At 57.6% G+C, this 18,587-nt stretch overlaps 1 protein-coding gene across 1 annotated transcript in view; it reads right to left on the minus strand.

Moving 5' to 3' along the window:
• Window positions 1-303: 303 nt before the first annotated feature.
• RBM19 (RNA binding motif protein 19) overlaps window positions 304-18,587 on the minus strand; it is a 121,991-nt gene continuing 103,707 nt past the window's right edge. The window contains exon 25 of the mRNA XM_032654072.1: window positions 304-1,720. Within this exon, the coding sequence (XP_032509963.1) occupies window positions 1,623-1,720 (98 nt within the window). The 3' untranslated portion in view covers window positions 304-1,622. The remainder of the gene's footprint in view (window positions 1,721-18,587) is intronic.

Below are 18,587 nucleotides of genomic sequence, written 5' to 3' on the forward strand. Positions count from 1 at the left end.
GCAGGGAATGAGCCACTCCGGGTCTGTGTCTTTTGCTTCCATTATGTCCCAGGGATAACCTAGGATGGATTAGGAAGCACCTGCCCCCCAGGGAACTGGGGACACGCCCAGCCTCGCAGGACTGTCAGCGCTGTGTGGTCTTGCTTGGATTCCAGGCCACTCCGAAAACTGCTTGGTGTGGACTGAAACCTCCTCCCAGAAAAATACACAGACCAAATTTTACACAGCAAGTCAGAAGACCCCTGGGCTCTCACTCGGGGGCCCCCAGCTGCCCAAATGAAGAAGGAAACAAAAACGCTGACGAGCGCTTGCTCTGGGCTTTACTTGGATTGGCTGATGTAGTCCGAGCACCGTCTCTGAGGTAGGTACAAGGTCACCCCCATTTTATAGAAAGAGAAGCTGAGGGTCAGAGGGGACCTCGCCGGTCCAAAGTCACACAGCTGGGGCTCAGACCCAGGGCAGACGGGTTATAGCTCTTTCCTCTCTACCATCTGCCTCCTGGTGTGTGCTGGGTGTGAACCTCCAGGCGGGAGTAGATGTGGGCACCCCAGGCCTGGGATGAGCCTTGGGACACTGCTTGCCAGGGCTAGGGACCTGTTTGCATTTCACAGGGTCCCCAGCCTGTGAGTAGAGGGCGTCTGCCATTAGCGATACAGCCGGGCTCAACCAATGAGCCAGTGTCTGGGTTGGGAGCTTGGTGCTTCGTGAGTGGCCCCGTGGTCAGCGCGGATGGAAGACGCTCTGGTGACTGAACCAGGGCCCATGGTCCCAAGTGGCGAGGAGGGGGCAGGACAGAGGCCACATCCCAGGCTGTGAGCGGTCCCTTGGAGAGACGGAGGCAGGAACTCCAGCTTAGCAGCCCTGGAGGGGGAGCGAGAACAGAAGCTTCTGGAGCCCGCCTTACACACTCAGCACTGTTCCTGGCGTTCTTCACGATTATTACATTTCTTTCTCGCTAAAGCCCTCTGAGGTGGGAACCAGTTAGTGAGGAGGCTGGGCCCTGGGAGGTGAGCTGACTTGGCAGGGTCCCCAGTCTGTGCTGGGTGGAGCGGGGCTTCATGCCCAAAGCGCCCAACTCCAGAGAGCTGCCTTCAGCCTGGTGAGTGTTCCGGGCTCGTGGGCAGTGGGGCCCGAGGGTCCTCGCGCCCATGTAGCTGCGCACCCCGGTGCAAGCCCTGAAGTCCCTCTGCAACCCGGCCTTCGCGCCAGCATGGTGGGGCCCTGTCTGCATCTCAGGGTTGCTGGGAGGAGAAGCAAGAGGGGGAACTTGTGCGGGGACCACCAATGGCTGGGCTGGACGCAGGGCTCGGTGGTTTCTGCCACTTCCAGATCCTCGTGCTGCCACGAGGGACTGCCCGGCGCGGTGGCATCCTGCGCCCGTTCTCTGGCCCTGCAGTGCCGGGCAGAGAGCAGGCGCAGTCAGTGCCTGGGGCCCGGGATGCCCGGGCAGTGGGCTGAGGCCATCGTCCCCTCCGACCTTGGACCAGTGGAGGGCGGGGCTGCCTGCTGCTGCTGCCCCACCGGGTGGTGCGGCCCGCCTGGCCCCCGTGGTAGGGGGTGCAGAGCCGGAGCGGCTGTGCCCGGTCCCCAGGGCTCTGGAGCCACGCACCCTCGGCGCCAGCTCACGGCTGAAGGGTCTGCTCGTCACCGCCGTCCTCACTGTCTTCCAGCTGCTCCAGGATCTCGTCCAACACCACAGACCGCTTTTTCTTCGGGGGTTCTGCGGGAGCCCAGATGGCAAGAGAGGAGAAAAGAACAGCCGAGAGGGTTGGGAGTCAGGAAGAGAGAGACGACAGAGAGGGAGAGGGAAGGGGAGAGCAAACAGGCAGCGGGGGAAGGGGATTCAGGAAGGCACAGAGGGAAGGGGTGGGAGGTAGGAGAGCAGGTACAGACCCGGGGTAGGGGGGGAGATGAGACAGAAGAAATAAGCAAAGACAAGAAGGGGGGGAAGGAGCATCAAAGGAGATATGAGAAAGGGGAAGAGAGCACAGAGCGGGAGACAGAGAAACACGGAGGCTTAGTCTCTACTTCACCAGGGGGCAGCCTCTCTCCCAGCCCTGTCGGCCACCCCTGCCCATCTTCCACCCACAGAGGAAAGAAGGGAGGAAGGCCTTTCCCGGCAGGTCAGAGGTTAGCGAACCTCTGCCTGATGTACGGGGAGCCAGAACCTCCAGAGAGGCCAAGTCAAGTGAGGGCAGGGGCTGGGAAACAAGTCCCTGTTCTCTCGGAGTCGCAGACTCTTAATGGTATAGTAGGTGGCTGGCATACAGTAGGTGTTTAGTAAATGCTGGGTGACTAGATGCTCAAGGACTCCAGATGAGGCATGGAGGGAAAAACAATTAGAGATGGCTTTAGAGAAGAGGGGCTATTTGACCTGGGCTTTGAAGAATGCAGAGGAGTTCTCTGTGAGGAGATGGGGAAGGGGAGGTACATGCACAGTGTGAAAGGGCATGGTGGGCTCGGCAAAATATATGTCCCCAGGGTGCCAAACACTATTGATTATCTGCTCTGTGCTATGGCTCTTATCTTCTCAACAATCCCATGGGGAGGTATTATTATTACCTCTCACAGGTGAGAGCACTGAAGCAAAGACAGGTAAGTCTAAGGTCACTCAGCCAGGAAGTGGTGAAACCAGGACCCAAGACACACCAAAGCCCACCGTCTTTCCTCTTTTCATAGAAGTCTCAGGTGCTGCCCAGAGACTGCCAGGGAGACAAAGGGTGGAGGGGGGAGGGGGAAGGCTCTGGGCTTAGATTGACTCTGTCAGTCCCTCTGCTGTCTAACCAGTCATTCATGGCCAGCCTCACCCCCACATAACGCTGGGCTTGTTTTGAGGCAGCTGTTGGATGCTGTCCCAATAGCCTCTCCTTCCCTGGTTCAAACAACACCTCCTCTGTGAAGTCCTCCGGGTGGGACAAATTGTCACTGCGATCCTTAGCTGCCATCTCCCCACTGGGTCTGGGGCTCCTGCAGGCAGCGGGTCTCCCCAGAGCCCAGCCCAACGCTCGCCCTTGAGATGCAGCATCTTGGGTCTCTTCCAGGTGGTCTTGGACAAGTGACTTGACCTCTTTGAGGCTATTTCTTCATCTCATTCCTAAGAACCTGACCCGGACGCTGACCCTTCTCCTCTTCTCCGCGGCTAACTGCCTGACCTGAGCCCTCGCACCTTCTCAGCGGACTCTGCTTCCACCCTCACCCTCAGGGCCACCTATTCCCCCCCCCCCCCGGCAACAGTAGCCCGAGGGATCCTTCCAGGACAGGCTCTCCTGCTCCGCTCCGGGAGCTCTCCGTGGTCATCTCGAGGCACTGCCTGGGCCGGGCCCTCCCACCCGGAGACCCCTGCTCCCACGTCCCCTCCTCAGAGAGGACTCCCCTGGCCGCTGTCTACAGGTCCCCGCTCTCCAACCCCACCTCGCTCCATAGCACTTCTCACCACCCGGCGGGCGCTTCTTCGTTTGGGGACAGAGCTATCCTGTTCACGGCCGTGTCCCCTGCCTTAGTGCACTGCCTGGCACCTAGTGGGTGCCTGTGAGCAGCTGTTGAACGAGGGGATGAGCGAATGGGGCAGAAAGGGGGGACGCGGAGGGGCTGGCCCCTCGGGGAGGGTGAGGAAGGGGTGGGAGGCCCGCCCGGCCGGAGCCTCAGGCCATCATCACCATGTTGTTAGTCACGAGGAGGGAGGGGGACAGGAGTGGCTGGGGCAGACACCTGCTTCCTTCGCCCCCGCCGCCCCCTCTGGGTTTCCAAGTAATTGCCAGAAGTGCGCAACGGTCTCTGGAACTTGGACCTTTGGGCAGGTAGTAGGAGCTGGGAAACAGAAGGGCGGCAAAATAGGACCTGCGGGCCTGTCACCGACGCCCCCCACCCCCACCCCCGCCCAGAGGCTAACGATGGGGATAGGTTTGAGCTCCTGGGACGGCTGGTCCCTGCTCTCCTGGGCTGGCCTGGGGCCCGAGGGGGCGGCCAGTGGAGCAGTAGCCACGATGGTGGCAGCTACCGCTTTCACTTTGGCAGAATTTTTGTTCTTTCCCACGGATTGAACATGACTCTGAGACTGGCAAGGGGGCAGGTGCCAGGCACACGGGTGGCTCTTACCCAGTTGGCCCAGGAGCACTGCGCAGGCGGTGACTGGGGTGTGAACTCCGGGTGCCCCCAGTGGCCAGCACAGGGCACCCCTCGGGCACCAGCCCACCTCGGGGACCTTTCAGAGAAGCACGGCCCAGGGTCACCAGGGGCCTGGCCAGCTCCGAGGGCCTCTCTGTCACCGGAACATCCCGAGTGCTGCACTGGCCTGGCCCCACCACACTGTGAGCCAGACTGCGAGAGACCGTCCCAGGGCTCAGCACACAGCAGGTGCTCTGTCATCATTTGTTGAACATAAAAATGGATGAGTGACTGAGTGAAGGAATAAAAAGGGGCACCAACGTGGGTAACTTTTAAAAAGTAAAACTGCAGTTGTCGGGACAGCAAACAAACAAATGGAGTGGCGGGAAGAGAGGCACCACGACTGGGGAAACTGAGGCCCAGAGGGAGGGCGACATAGCTGGAAGAGGAAACACACGGGACGGGCACTTAACAAGTGGTGTCTCACCTTAGTTTCATAAACCCTCCGGAGGCTGCTGTCATCACCCCCATTTCATGGGTGGGAAAACGGAGGTGCAGAGAAGCATACACACCGGAGGCGCCCCCCCGCCCCCAGCTAACACGTGGCAGGCCCTGGATTCCACCTCAGACGGTCTAGTTTGCAACCCACGCATGCTCTGTGTTGTGCTCTGTGGCATCTCCCGAGGGGCCCTGCCCGGGGGCAGGGCCAAGATCACGCAGGACCCTGTGGTGACAGGGCGTGTGGCCACTGCGTCTGGCTTTGACCATTCCCGAGCTGGGTGACCTTGGGCAGGGCATGTGCCCCGTCCGGGATTCAACCCCTCATGTATAACGTGGGGGGACGGGGCTGTTCCGCCACCCCTCCCTTCTCTGTGGCTGCCTTCTGCTGCCGTCCTGACTCCCCGGGAGGTGAGGGCTCCTTCTTCCTGCAGAAGCCCTTCAGAGCCCCCTGACTTGTCCCCAGCACCCACTCTAACTGTGCTCAGGCACGGCGGGCGCTGACCCCACAGCCCAGGCACGGACTGGCTGTGAGGCTGTGAGCAGCAGACCTAGCCCTTCTGGGCCTCAGTTTCCTCATCTGTACTATGGGGCCACTAGGAATGCCTACCTCCTGGGGCTGTGGTGAGCACTGAGGAGAGAAAAGAGCAATGCCAGCACCTGGCCAGGCTCCATGACGGTGCTGAGACCATCTTTGTTACTGCTGCTCATGACAGAGGTGTTGATTTAATGTGTCCCTCCGCCATCAGGCTGGGGAGTGCCAGCAGGGCAGGGGCTGTCACAGCAAGGTTGGTACACAGTAGGTGAGCAGTAAATAGTTGTCCAGTAAGTGAATGAAGTGATTTGGCTGGTCAAGGCCAAAGCTGGTACGGTTCCCCCTCCTCCAGCTGGAAACCAGAGGCACAGGGTCTCCACTGACGGCTGTGGGGTGAGAGGCAGGCAAGTCGTTAGCGACCAGCTGACTCCATGACCCCCGGAAGTCAGACAGTCTGAGGTCCCAGCTCTGCCACTTAATGCTCGGTGACCTTGAGCAGGTCACTTGTACTCTCGGGGTCTCGGCTGCCTGTCTGTACATTGGGGGTGGAGACGTGACCTCCCGGGGCAGCGGCAAGGATCAGTGAGTTCACTCACGGAGCCTGGCGCCCCAAGGGCTTGGTACCCTGGGGCCTGGTGTATCTGGCTCAGGCAGGGGCCCCCAGCACCGCCGCGCCCCACAGAGGACACATCGGGCCCCGAGTCCCCACCAGACAACACCCAGCAACCACCACCCCCACAGGCCCCATCCGCACACGGAGCGCCCTGCTTGCCAGGAACAGCTGCTGAAATCCCATCTCCCCGACATCAAAAGCCTCAGTGGGTTTTCACCGAACAAACATAATGCAGAACCGGAGAAAGGTGTAAAATAAATAAACGAAACAAGCTGTGCGTTCTCTTTCAGTATCACAGCTGCACCCGGAGATAAACAACAAGTGAATGTCACCAAACATCAACACCCAAGAAATTAACTTGACAAAAAGCTCAGCCGTCCCCCAGCAACCCCCCAGTCCTGCCCCCATCCCCCTCCCCACTCTGTAGCCACCATTTTGCATTTCTGGAGTTCCCATCTAATGATTTTATTTTTCAATTAATTCCTTGACAGAACGCCAGCCCGCATCTCTCTCCCGTCCCTGGCTGGCGCCGGCGCCCTGTGCACAAGGCACGGGCAGGCAGGCGGGCAGGCGGGCAGGGGGCTGTTGGGAGGACAGGGCAAAGCTTCAGGGCTGGTCGGGGAGGAGGGGATCCTGAAAGGAACCCTGAGAGGAAGCAGCTGTGACCGGCCGGGGCGGCCGGGCTCAGAGTTGATGGCGTTGCCGGCTGTAGCCAGGCTGCCCGGACCGGAGGCAAGCCTGCCGCCCCCCCGGCTGAGTCACCTGGGGCCGAGGCCTCCCCTCTCTGTGCTCAGTCTCGGCAGTTACTGAAGAGCACCCAGCTCCTGGGGTCCCAAAGGGCGTTAGAAGGGCACAGATGAAGGCCTTTACAACAGCGCCCGGCACGCAGGAGCCGCGGGGGAAAGGTGACGCCCTTACTGTCCTTAATGGGTACTGTTACTGAGAGCGCGTGGGCAGGTCACTTCCCTCCTCCATAAAATGGGCATGGCAGTACCGGCCCTTGACAGATGCAGCGGCCGCGGTGGGTGCCCCCCTCCTGACGGTCACGTACGGCGTTAGCGGACAACTCTGGGGCGTATTCATAGCTCCCCGCCTGGAGGGCCAGGAGCTTTCTCTGGCCACAGTGGCACACGTGGCCCTGGCACAGGGTAGGCTGGAAGTGTTAGAGATTTAAGCCCCCTGGAGAAATGTCCCAACTCCCTCGACTCCAGGGGACAGTTCTGGGGCAGGTGCCACACGGCTCTCAGGGGTCCCTGTGGCCTGTATGGTGGGGCTGCTCACTGCATCCCCCAAACTGGCTCCCCTCCTAGCTGGTCAGGGGCTGCTTCCAGGGAACCCAAACTAAGACACCATTGTCTATAGGTGACCAATTGGAATGAAGCAGGGCCTCATCCGGCAGGCCCACTGAAGGGCATCTGGATTTGCTGACATCACGGAACGTTAAAAAAAACCCTTAGTTACTAAGATGTAAACACAAGAGAGGCTACACAAGAATCTCCATTTCTAGTTTCTCTTGAAACTGGCTATCTGGCCACACTGGGCCCATGTCCCCACCTAAGGATAACCGATGGGGTGTGCACCAGTTGCCCCTGGAGATGGGAGGTCTCGTTTATTTGGGTGTTTTCTGCCTGTTCCTGGAGGTCCCAAGCTTGCTACTCCCCGAGACAAAGGGCAGGCGGGGCCTTGGCAAACTGTAAAGTGCAGGCCCGTGTAGCAGGTTTCCCCTGTTAAAACCGTACCTGAGGCGACTCCAACAGGCTGGGGGGGAGGGGGGAGGGGGAGCAGGTGTGCCCCTTTCTCCGGTCTGTCCCTCGAGGGGAGGAGAGGAAGGCTAGGGTTGAGAGTGGAGGGCGGGATTCCAGGCTGGGACGAGGCACCACAGCCTTCGGACTCAGTGGCCTGCTGCCCCAGGCCATCGGGGGGCACAAGCAACCTGCAGTCCCCACCCTTGGGGACATTATGGTGCTGGGGACACAGGATGTGGGTCTTGCGAGGGGCCGGCACCCTGAGGGCTGGCCTGGCGTGTGAGGCTGCCTGCTCCTGGGTCCCCCTGCCTCCCAGGCTCCAGGCTGGCAGCCCCCACGGGCAAAACCCTCAGATACCCCGATGGGTCTGCCTCCCAGGGCTCTGTTTACAGCAGGCACACACTAGATGATCACAGAATAAAGGGCACTCTTTAGAGAGGATCAGCCTGGCTCCTAAGACCAAACGAGTGGCCCTTTCTCGGTACCAGGAGGCTGTTTCATGGATGTGCCTTTGCAGAACATAGCTGGTCCCCCAAGAACCAGGCGTGATCCGAAAGCCCCTGCTCGGGGCTGGCAGACGGGAGACTGGGCCCCAGGCCCACCTCTGCCGCCTCAAGGATTTAAGGGAGCCTCTTAACTCCATTCCTCGGTGTTCCTGTTTGTTAACTGGGGACAGTGCCTGCTCTCCTGATCTCAGGCCTTGAGGGTTCCAGCCCTCAGTCATTCACAGCAAACAGTCATTGAATATATACTATGTGCCAGGCCTGGTGCCAGGGATACTGCCGCCAAAGGAGAAACTGAGCCAGCAGCCACAGAGGCCATGCTGGGGTCCCAGGGCAGGCAGAGCTGGGCTCTGAGCTCTGTCACTCACTGGTCCCAGGCCATCTGATCGAGTTGCTCTCTGTAGAAAGGGTGTGGCAGTAGTGCCCGCCACAAGAAGAGTCAACAGATAAGGCTTGGATGCACACAGAGGTGTTGAGTCATGTTAAAAGTAACAACGCAGGTGTCGTCCAAGGACACCCAGAGAGCGGGCGGTGCTCAGGCAACTGGGAACCTAGCAGGCTGAGCCGGGGCCGACCGTACATGAAGGCAGAGAACCCAGCATCCTCAGGCCTTGAGCCCAGCTTCTTTGGGCTCCAGGCATGGGCTGGGTGTGGACTCACAGGTCTCCCACAAGCCAGATGATATTACTGCCCCATCTTCCAGATGTGTAAGCAGCTGTTCTAGGGCTTGGGGAAGACTCCGCTGAATGGGGCCTTGAGCACAGATCAGGTGGTCCCAGGCTCTTCCCATCACCCCACGGCGATGCCTGTGGTCCCGTGGCTCAGCTGCCCGCCCTGCAGGGGGGACGCCAGCCCAGACTCCTCAGAAGGAGCTTCTCAACAGGGAAGGCCTGAAACAGACTCAGGCCGCGTGGCAGCGGCCCAGTGCTTGCATCAGCCATTTTTTCAAGAAGCTACTGGTTCCCAACCCACGGCCTGATAGAATCGTCTGGGAAACCTCAGATACCTGGACCCTACCCCCAGAGGTTCTGATGCAAATGGCCTGGGGTGGACATTGGCTATTGAGACAGCTGTGACTACAGCCGTTATGAATCACAGTGCTAAGGACTCTGGCTCCTGGGAAGCGGGAAGCCCCGGTGCAGCCCGGCGGGTTCATCTTGCTCTGTGCTCTGGGCATCCAGGGCACACAGGAGTTCCAGGCAGCCGGGCTGGCGGCTCTCCATCCACCAGGGCTGCTGAAGGTGCCCGGCCTGGATTATTGTGGGTTCAGCCCCAGTAGGGCCGTGGGGCCACTAAGCCTGGGGGCTCTGGGGCTTGGTGCTGCATGCGTCTGCATTAGTTACAGATGCTGGAGCGGCCTGTGCGGGCCGGGGAGGCAGGGGAGTGTCCAGGAGAAGGTGACTCATTGCAGAGGACAAAAGAAAAAGAAACCAGGAGAGGCTGGAAGGCGCCTCCCACCGCTCCCCGCCCCACTCTCCTGTCTCGGGCCCGGAGGGACCTCCCCATTTCTAGGGGCTTGGTCGACATTAACTACCTGTCCCTTTCCTCTTGGCAAAGGCCCTGGGTTGGGAGTAGAGGCTAAAAAGAAAGAATCAGTAACATCGTCTCGAGGGGCCAAGGTGGGATGCTGTCTACACTAAGATCTGTAAGTGCGAATGTGATGGAGTAAAATGGTCTGGGTGGGTGACCATAGGGAGGGCTGCGGACTGCGGCAAAAGAAGAAGAAGAAGAAAAAAAAGCCCATGTAACTCGACCCCAGCTACTCTATGTGAATGTAGGACCTAGGGTGGTCAGACCTGATTTTTCAAGAGAGGCCAGAATCTTGACTTTCAGGTCAAATCCTCTGATAGCAAAATAGGAACAATTAATTAAAACAAAAACAAAACACTTTTTCTCCCCCTTATCTTCTAGGCAAAATAAAGATCTGTGATCTCAGCCGACAGCTCACCAGTGCAGCCTCTGGTTTACTTTCTCTCTACTCTCCGTCTATAGAACCCCACTAGTTTCACTTGTGGTCATGAAGCAGTAATAACAACCTCCTCGCCTGTGTGTTTTCCTTGGGTTTCTCAGGCCTGGGCCAGCCTACAGTTCAGAAACAAACCCGGCCACCCTCTGTCACCAGCCACAACCCTGGAGGCAAGTCCACCCTCCTCCTGACCCTATTTCCAGCACTCTGGTCCCCAGGTCCCCGAACCCTCATCCAATCCGGGCCCAGCTCCTTCCCCTCCCAAGTTGCTCTGAAATTCTCCTTCTGTCAGTTTAATTCCATGATCAATGAGGAAGAGCAGGAGAAATGGCCCGGCACAGCTGGTTTCCCCGTTAGCCCTAGCAGGGATTCCTGGCCTCACTGGCGACAGCCGAGTGAAATGTTTGCAGAACGCAGAGAACACAAGTCAATAACAATTTAGCAGGATTGGGGGCGAGTACCTTCCCCGCACGGACAGCCGCTCCCGGGGGAAGGGGGAGAGAGTGTGCAGGATATCGCCGAAGCGCTTGGAAATATTTCCAAAACACCACTCAAAGAGGTTCGGGGAGTGGGGGGTGGAAGGAGGGAGGAGTGGGAGGGGGTGACCTGGAGGACAAGGACACCTGCTCCACCTTGCTCCAGGCCCCCCCAGCCTCCCTAGCACCTCTGCAGGGAGAAGCATTTGGCTCTCTGAACCTGGCTCCCGGGCCACAGCTCAGCCGTTTGCACCATTGCTAGCAGCTGCCACCGAGGAGCCACCTTGACTCCGGCTTCTTGATTTTTCTTCTCTCGATTCTGCCTGCATCAGCTGGGGTGGCCTGGGGCATGTGACAAAGAGTGGGTCTCCCGGCCAGTTTCAACCCCTCTCCTGCTGCTGCCCACCGACAGGGCTGAGAGCAGAAGGAAAAACAGATTCAGCACCCTGGACAGGGGCGGGCACCCGCTTCCAAGGGGGCAGGGGTGCAACACCTCCTGGGTGGCCCCGGGTGCCCATAGTGACCTTTCCTCTGTCAGGACCCTTTGTGGCAATCTGGGACAGCCCTCCCTCACCTGTCTTCTGCTGGAGCCTCTGACAGCTCTGGAGGAAGGGCTGCCACGGCAAAGCCTTACGGAGGGAATTTGAGGCACCCAAATGGAGGAATAAAAACGAGGCGAGGGGAGCCTATAGGAACCTTCTGTCTCCAGGTTGCTGGAAAGATCCATGGCAGAGGGATATTTTGAATAATAATCTCTGTGACTTCACATACTTGCTTGAACTTTCCTGAGTGTGATTTTTAAAGCCCGATGATTATGTTTTCAGGGCCATGATCAGTGAGGCATATTTGCAAGGGCTGGCATGGGGATCATGGGCTCTCCTGGTCCCCAGTCTTTTGAAAGTGTGCCGTCCTGTGAATGATTAAGTTATGGGCGGGGGTGGGGGTGGTTGGTGAACTGTTGCAGGCTTTAAATATCATCTGTATGCTGATGACTTCCAAATTTATATCTCAGCCCAGACTTGACTCCTGAGCTCCCAACTCATAGATCTATCTGCGTGACATCCCATGGGGAGTCCTAATAGGTGTCTCAAACCCCATGCGGCCGGATCGCTCCCACCCCCACCCACTCTTCCCAGCTTCCAGAGCCTCATCATCACGCAGCACCACCATCCTGTGAGTGGCTCGCTCTGAGCAAAAGTCTCTGTACTGGCCTTAATTTCCCTCCTGCCTCCCAGAAGTCTGGCCAGCTCTACTTTTACCACATATGCTCAATCCACTGGCTTCTTTCCACCCTTCCTGTCTCTGTCGCTGCTCAGACTACCGCCGTGGCTTGCTGGGACGACCACAGTGGGACTCCTATTCCATATTCTTACTCCTCTACAATGCATGCCCCATGCAGCAGCGAGGATGAGGGATGGAGTGTAAACCAGGCCATGGCACTCCTCTTTCTAAATCTTCGAGGGATTTCCCACTGTATCTTGAATAAACGCCAGGCTCCCCGCCCCACCCCACAAGACCCCACCAGGGAGCCCTTCTGGCCTCTGCAGCTTTGTTTCCAACCACTCTCCACCCTGGACTCATTCTCTAGTCACAATGGCCTGCCACGAGCATGCTTCTGCCCCAGGGCCTTTGCACCTGCGGCTCCGCTGCTTGGAATGATTTCCTCCCAGATTCTGGGCTGGCTAGCTTCTTTGAATCACACAAAAACACTAACTCCTCGGAAAGGCTTTTTCCAACCACCACATTTGGAATCTCTCCTCCCTCTTCACACCCCTGAGTGTATGATATTATCTTTTTGCATTTCCTCCACAGGGCTTGCGATCATCGTAACTTTCTCATTATTACCGTTTTTTTTTTTTTTTTTTTTTTAAATCATTCATCTCTCCCACTCAAATACTAGCTCCATGAAGGCAGGCACCTTCTCTTTTGCTTGCTGCTTTGTCCTCAGTACTGAGTAAGGCTGGATAACTAGATGATCACTGGAGAACTGAGTGAGTGAACAAATGAAGTGGGAAGCAAGGCACTGCGGCTTCTGTTCCAGGAAGAGCTGGGGATTCTTTTTTTTAAATAAATGTATTTATTTATTTTTGGCTGCATTGGGTCTTCGTTGCTGCACATGGGCTTTCTCTAGTTGCGGCGAGCGGGGGCTACTCTTTGTTGCGGTGCATGGGCTTCTCGTTGTGGTGGCTTCTCTTGCTGTGGAGCACGGGCTCTAGGCGCGTGGGCTCCAGTAGTTGTGGCACGCGGGCTCAGTAGTTGTGGCTCGCGGGCTCTAGAGCGCAGGCTCAGTAGTTGTGGCACAAGGGCCTACTTGCTCCGCGGCATGTGGGATCGTCCCGGACCAGGGCTTGAACCCGTGTCCCCTGCATTGGCAGGCGGATTCTTAACCACTGCGCCACCAGGGAAGCCCGAGCTGGGGATTTTTAAGCAGAGGACTCTAGCTGGGAGGATGCGGGTGGGGTTATGATGCCTCTAGAATTGTACGTTCTCTGAGAAAGGGGGGTTATGTGGGAGGAATTAGTCACCCGTGGCTTTAGACAAAAGAAGGGCAGCCATCTCACAAGCCCTAGGGGCTGTAAACTTTTTCTGTAAAAGGGGAGATAGTAAATATTTTAGGGCTTTGCAGGCCACACTGTCTCTGTCACAACTACTCAACTCTGTCCTCACAGTGCGAAGACACAGCTAGAGACGCTACGTGAAAAACGGGCATGGCCGTGTTCCCCTCAAAAGCTTTATTTACAAAAGGCTGCAGGCTGAATCTGGCTGTGGGGCTGTAGTTTGTAACCACGGCCCTACCTGGACTGTGGAGCCCAGATCCAATAGAAGCGGGGATAATTTGAAATTTAGGAACTGCTGGGGATCTAGGGAGTGGCTAAATACGGTGAGCTGTTCCATAGTGTGCAAAGCTGTGTGCCCTCAGGCAAGTTACTAGACCCCTCTGGGGCTCAGTTTGCACCTTAGAAAAATGGGAAGAGCACCTCCTCTAAGGAGCTGCAAGGCTAAAATGAGTGCATGAAACCACCTGGCAATGTCCCCTGCACGCAGTATGTCCTCGACCGAGCTCTCTCCTGTTTTCTTTTTCTCCTGACTTCACCTTTAAAAAGAAGGCACACAACTGCCTCTTCCAGACTAGTGGTGTTTCGAGGGTCAAGGTTAGCGCCACCTGGCTGCACACCATGCAGGGCCCCTCTTGCAGTGCCCAATACATATCTGACGCTCTATTAGAACGGGCCCTTCTGACGATCAGGACTTTTATCTCTGTTCATTTATTCACCCCACCGATTGTTACTGAGCACCTACTCTGTGCTAGATGCAGGGCCAAGGCAGTGGACATGGAGAGGGCCTTGTCCCCTGGAGGATAAAGCCTCTCGGGGAGTAGGGAGGTGAAACCCCCACACACGCGAACACAAAGTTCAAGGGAGATGAGGTACGCGGTGCCACAAGGGAACTTTCGGGGAAAAGTAGAATCTCTGACACTTTGGCTGAGATCTGAATCACGGGGGGCTGGGGGCCAGGCCGACGGGGCAAGGGCCCCAGGAGTCGGGCTCCCTCCTTCCTGGCTAGGAGGGCCACCTTGCTGGAGGCCAGTGACCGATGGGACAGGCGCCCATCGTCTGGGCCTGAAGATGGCAGATCTCGCATCCCAGCCTGGCCTGGTTTGGCCGAGGGTGGGGGCGGGCGGGCAGGCGGGCGACGGCGGCGCTGCCAGCCACTTGCCATGCCGGTCATGTCTGCGCTCCCAGCTCCGGAGGTGAAAGGTGCAGCCGCTAACCACAGCCCATCAGTCCTCCCAGCTGGAATAAGACAATGCCGGGAAGCAGAGCCACACTCCCGGCCCAATAAAAGCCTGTTCGCCCAGGCCTCCCTGGCTGTGCCCGCTGGAAAACAGAGGGCTGTGCAGGCGGATTGCTTCCGTACCATTATATTCTGACAGCGGCGCTCGCAGGTACTGCGGCCTGCCGGGGCCCTGAAAGCTTCTCGATGCCGCGATGCCGCGACCCTGCTGGTTTGTAACACGCTCGGGAAGAAAAGGACACAGCCAGTGGCCGACTTTCCTCTTTCTTCCCTCTGCGCTCTCTCTTTTCACCCGCCCGCACCGAGGCACTGAAGTACAGCACTTCACCTGCTGGGGGCTGCCGAGGTGCAGCTGAGACGGCTGATTCCGGGGCCGGGAAGGAAGGCAGGGAGAGGACAGGGGAGAGAGAGGGGAGGGCGGTTCTGTGGAAGAGGGCCGTCTTGCCCTTCCCTTGGCCCAAGCACCGCTGTCTGGGGTCAAGGGCTTTGCCTATCCAGGGCAGCTTTTTGAACAACTTTCAAAGAGCTGCCCTCGGCTCTTTCATTTGATGGGTATTTCGTAAGCATCAACTTGCAAGGGAATATCTAAGGACCGCCATGATACAGGGACAGTGGATGAAGTGAAGACCCTCCTGCTTGGGGAGTGGGTGCCGGGAGGGGGGCTTTGAAAAGAGTTTTGGCCGCGGATAGGGAGCCTAGATAAGTGGCGACCTCCAGACTGGGTGCTGAGTGTGTTTAGTTCCCACAACTGCATCAGAAAGCAAGACATCACGCACTTTTACCAGCGAGGAATCCCCTTCCTCCCCCTTGCTGTTACTGTGTACTAATTGTACCAGGGCTTGAACCCGTGTCCCCTGCATTGGCAGGCGGATTCTTAACCACGTGCCAGGCATGGGGACAGGTGGCATCTACAGATGCAAACGTACCGTCCTGAGCACTGCCCAGGTGACGGGCTATTCATTCTCATTCATTCTCCCTCCCTCCCTCTCTCTCTCACACGTTCCTTATTGTCCGGGCTTCTAAAAACTGTGGTTCTTCTTTATGTCTCATTCCTCCACTCAGAAAGCATCCTCCCTCGGCCTGGCTCCACCGGAATGCAAAGAAAACAGGGAGTGTTCTCGGTGGCCCAGAGAAGGAAGAAGCATTAGCGCCTTGCAGGGGAGGGGCGGATAAGTAATACTTGCTGCTTTCTCACTGTGCACCGAGAGCTTTAGAGACATCGTCTCCTGTAAGCCCCCCAATTCCCCGATGAGGTAGGCACCCTAGTCCTGCTGTACAGATGACAAAGCTGAGGCCGAGTGTCTCACCTGAGGTAACAGAACGGACATGAGGACACACACTAGGGTGGAATGTTAAGGGGTAGCGGTGCACAGCTGCTCTTATGAAGCCAGCAGGATGGCTAAAAGCCCAGGTCTGACTCCTGACTCGGCCACTGGTAGCTGGGCGCCCCTGGAGAAATCATCTGCCCTCTCTGTGCCTCAGTTTACTCGTCTGGATAATGACGGTATTTACCTCCCAGGATTCCGCAGGATTAACACCTGTGAAAGCCCCACAGATAGTACCTGGCGTGGAGTGAGGCTTAACAGATGGAAGTTGTCATGGTAATAATAATAGTAACTAGTATTACGTGGCCTGAACTGCACATGGAGCTGTGTGGCTTGACCTAGGCTTGTCAGGGACCAATGCAGGAGAGAAGGGCTGGTCACAGGGCCTGGGCAGCTCTCGGCCCACCAGCACCCCATCCCCACAGCCTCCCCCAGGGGAGCTGGAGCTCAGAGGCAGAGGTGAACTCTGATTGTACCGGCCACAGTAGGGCCAAAGCTCTTCTCTATTTCTCTGGCCACCCCCTCTCTGTCCCCGAGGGCAGCTCAGAGGCCACGGTGTCCCCAGCAAGCTTCCTGCTGGGTCCCGCCCAATGGTTAAGACGCCTGCCGTAGGCCCACCTTCCCCAGGGAGCCCTTTGTCGTGGCCTCGGTGCTCAGGCTGGGCAAATGGGGCTCGGGGCCTCCACCTGAGTTCTGAGTGCCTTCCTGGCACAGATCAGGGCCGGGGGAGGGAACTGGGCATGGATCCCACCTGCCCTCGGAGTCTGCCAGGAGCCTGGATGCTCTGAACAATGAGGATTTCAACACAAACAAGCTGGGTATTTTTCACCACAGGGAAGGGGCAGAGCGGGGAAAAGGGTCCAGTCAGGAGGGCAGGAGGCCAGCAGCCCTATTCTGAGTATCGAGGGCTGCCGTGGGTACCCCGTTTCCAAAGACATCAAGCAGACAATGGGGTGGGTGGGTAAGAGGGCTGACATTTGCAGAGCACCTGTTCTCGGCCGACTCGTCTACCCTGTTTCCCCCCGCGGTGTCCTGCTTACTTGGGAAGGATGTACGGCGCAGTCATCCCAAGGATGGAACGCTGTAGCCAGACTGTCCGAGTTCAATCCCTGCTTCTACCACTTACTGCCTGTGTGATCCTGGGTGAGCTACTTCATCTCTGTGTGCCTCAGTCCCTTCATCTGTAAAATGGGGTGATTAAGGGCATCTACCTCCTAGGGGTGTTGTGTGGGTTTAAAAAAAAAAAAAAGGCCGCTCGTGCTGCTCGTTATTGCCCTGACCATCTTCACCAGTACCCCATAAGGCAGTGCCCTTGTATCCCCATTTGTAAAATGGGAAACGGAAGCCCCAGTGGCACAGTGACTTGTCCTGGGACACTCAGCTGGGAGGCTCTTCCTCCTAAAACTAACTTTTTGGGGACCATGACCTGATAGAAAATCTGATGACAACAAAGATCCTCTTGCCAGAGAAGTAAACACACACGTACATACACGTACCAGATGATAACGTTTCTGGGTGTTCACAGCCCCTCTGAGGCCAGCCCTAGACTAGGGCCCATGAAGACAAGGTTTCACGGATTCTGGGTTAAAAATCCCTGTCTCATATCTTGCTGTGCTCTGGATAGCGTCCTTTTGTTTTCTAAGGTTTATATATTGGTTTGGGAAGAGTGCTGTATGATAGGTAATTGTTTCAGACTCTTCGGGCCCCGAACTTTCAGGCTACCTCTTTGCTGCCTTTTCACGCCCCAGACAGGTGAGGCCAGCTAGAGCTCTGACACTTGGCCACGTTTGCCAGTGACCCTTCTGGACGGAACACATCCCCGCCAAGCCAGGCACTGCTGGTCCCGCCCCCCAGAAAACACCCCCCGACCTCCGCCTTATGCCCTGACCTTCGTGGGTCACTACAGACGCTGGATATTCTGTTTGGAGCTGCCAATCCCTCCCCTGTCCTACTCCATCCCCTGGAAGGAGCCGTCACTGGAGAGCCTGGCCCTCTGGCTGATGGGTGGGCCAACGCGAGACCTGGGAGGAGAGCAGAGCAGAGAGGGGGGCGAGTGGGATGCAGGCATATCTTGCCTGGCTCCCTCCCTGCTTTGGTTCAGGGCCCTGGCACTGGCTGCATCCCTCCAAACCTGGGGACCAGCTGGCCATCCCCAAGGTCCCTGCTCTCCCAGGGGCATCACTTCCTCCTGCTGCCCCTTCACCTCTGTCCCCTGCCCCCACCTCTGCATGGCAGGCCTGGGGTAAGTTCTGTTCCCTGCTGGGACCCTGACATCCACCCGCGGTGCCGGGGAGGGTCTCTCAGGGCTCCCTTTCTGCGCACTTGGTTAGCTCAGAGCCGGGGGCCCCTTCCAGAACCTGGGGGAGGGGGGGGAATGTCTCCCCTCAAGGGGACTCAAAAGAAGTGCAGGGGCTTCCCTGGTGGCACAGTGGTTGGGAGTCCGCCTGCCGATGCAGGGGACACGGGTTCGTGCCCCGGTCCGGGAAGATGCCACATGCCGCGGAGCGGCTGGGCCCGTGAGCCATGGCAGGCTCACCGCTGAGCCTGTGCGTCCGGAGTCTGTGCTCCGCAACGGGAGAGGCCACAACAGTGAGAAGCCTGCGTACCGCAAAAAAAAAAAAAAAAAAAAAAAAAGTGCAAACACATGGCTGGGCTCTGACACCCAGCGCTGGCCTTGGTGGGGCCTTTTCTCACCTCTGCACCTCGGTTTTCTCATCTGTAAATGGGGACAAGGTAACACGCACATTGCAGGGTGTCAATTCTAAAGCGCCACCTATGTTTCTCACTACGATTTGGTATTCATCTCCTCCATTTCTGGAAGGGACCCTGTACATTCTGGGCTCAGGGTCTGGATGATTCAGGAGGAAGGAAGCCATGCGGTAAACACACACACCCTAGATCTAACGGAGGCCCAAGGCTTTTACAAGTGGCATCTGCTACTATAATGCCATGCGTGGGGTTGTGGCACGGCGGGGTGGAGGGCTCTAGAGCTGGCCTAGAGTTCAAATGTCAGCTGTGCACTTTCCA

Source organism: Phocoena sinus, chromosome 14, assembly GCF_008692025.1.
Source record: "Phocoena sinus isolate mPhoSin1 chromosome 14, mPhoSin1.pri, whole genome shotgun sequence".
In the NCBI taxonomy this organism is placed as follows: domain Eukaryota; kingdom Metazoa; phylum Chordata; class Mammalia; order Artiodactyla; family Phocoenidae; genus Phocoena; species Phocoena sinus.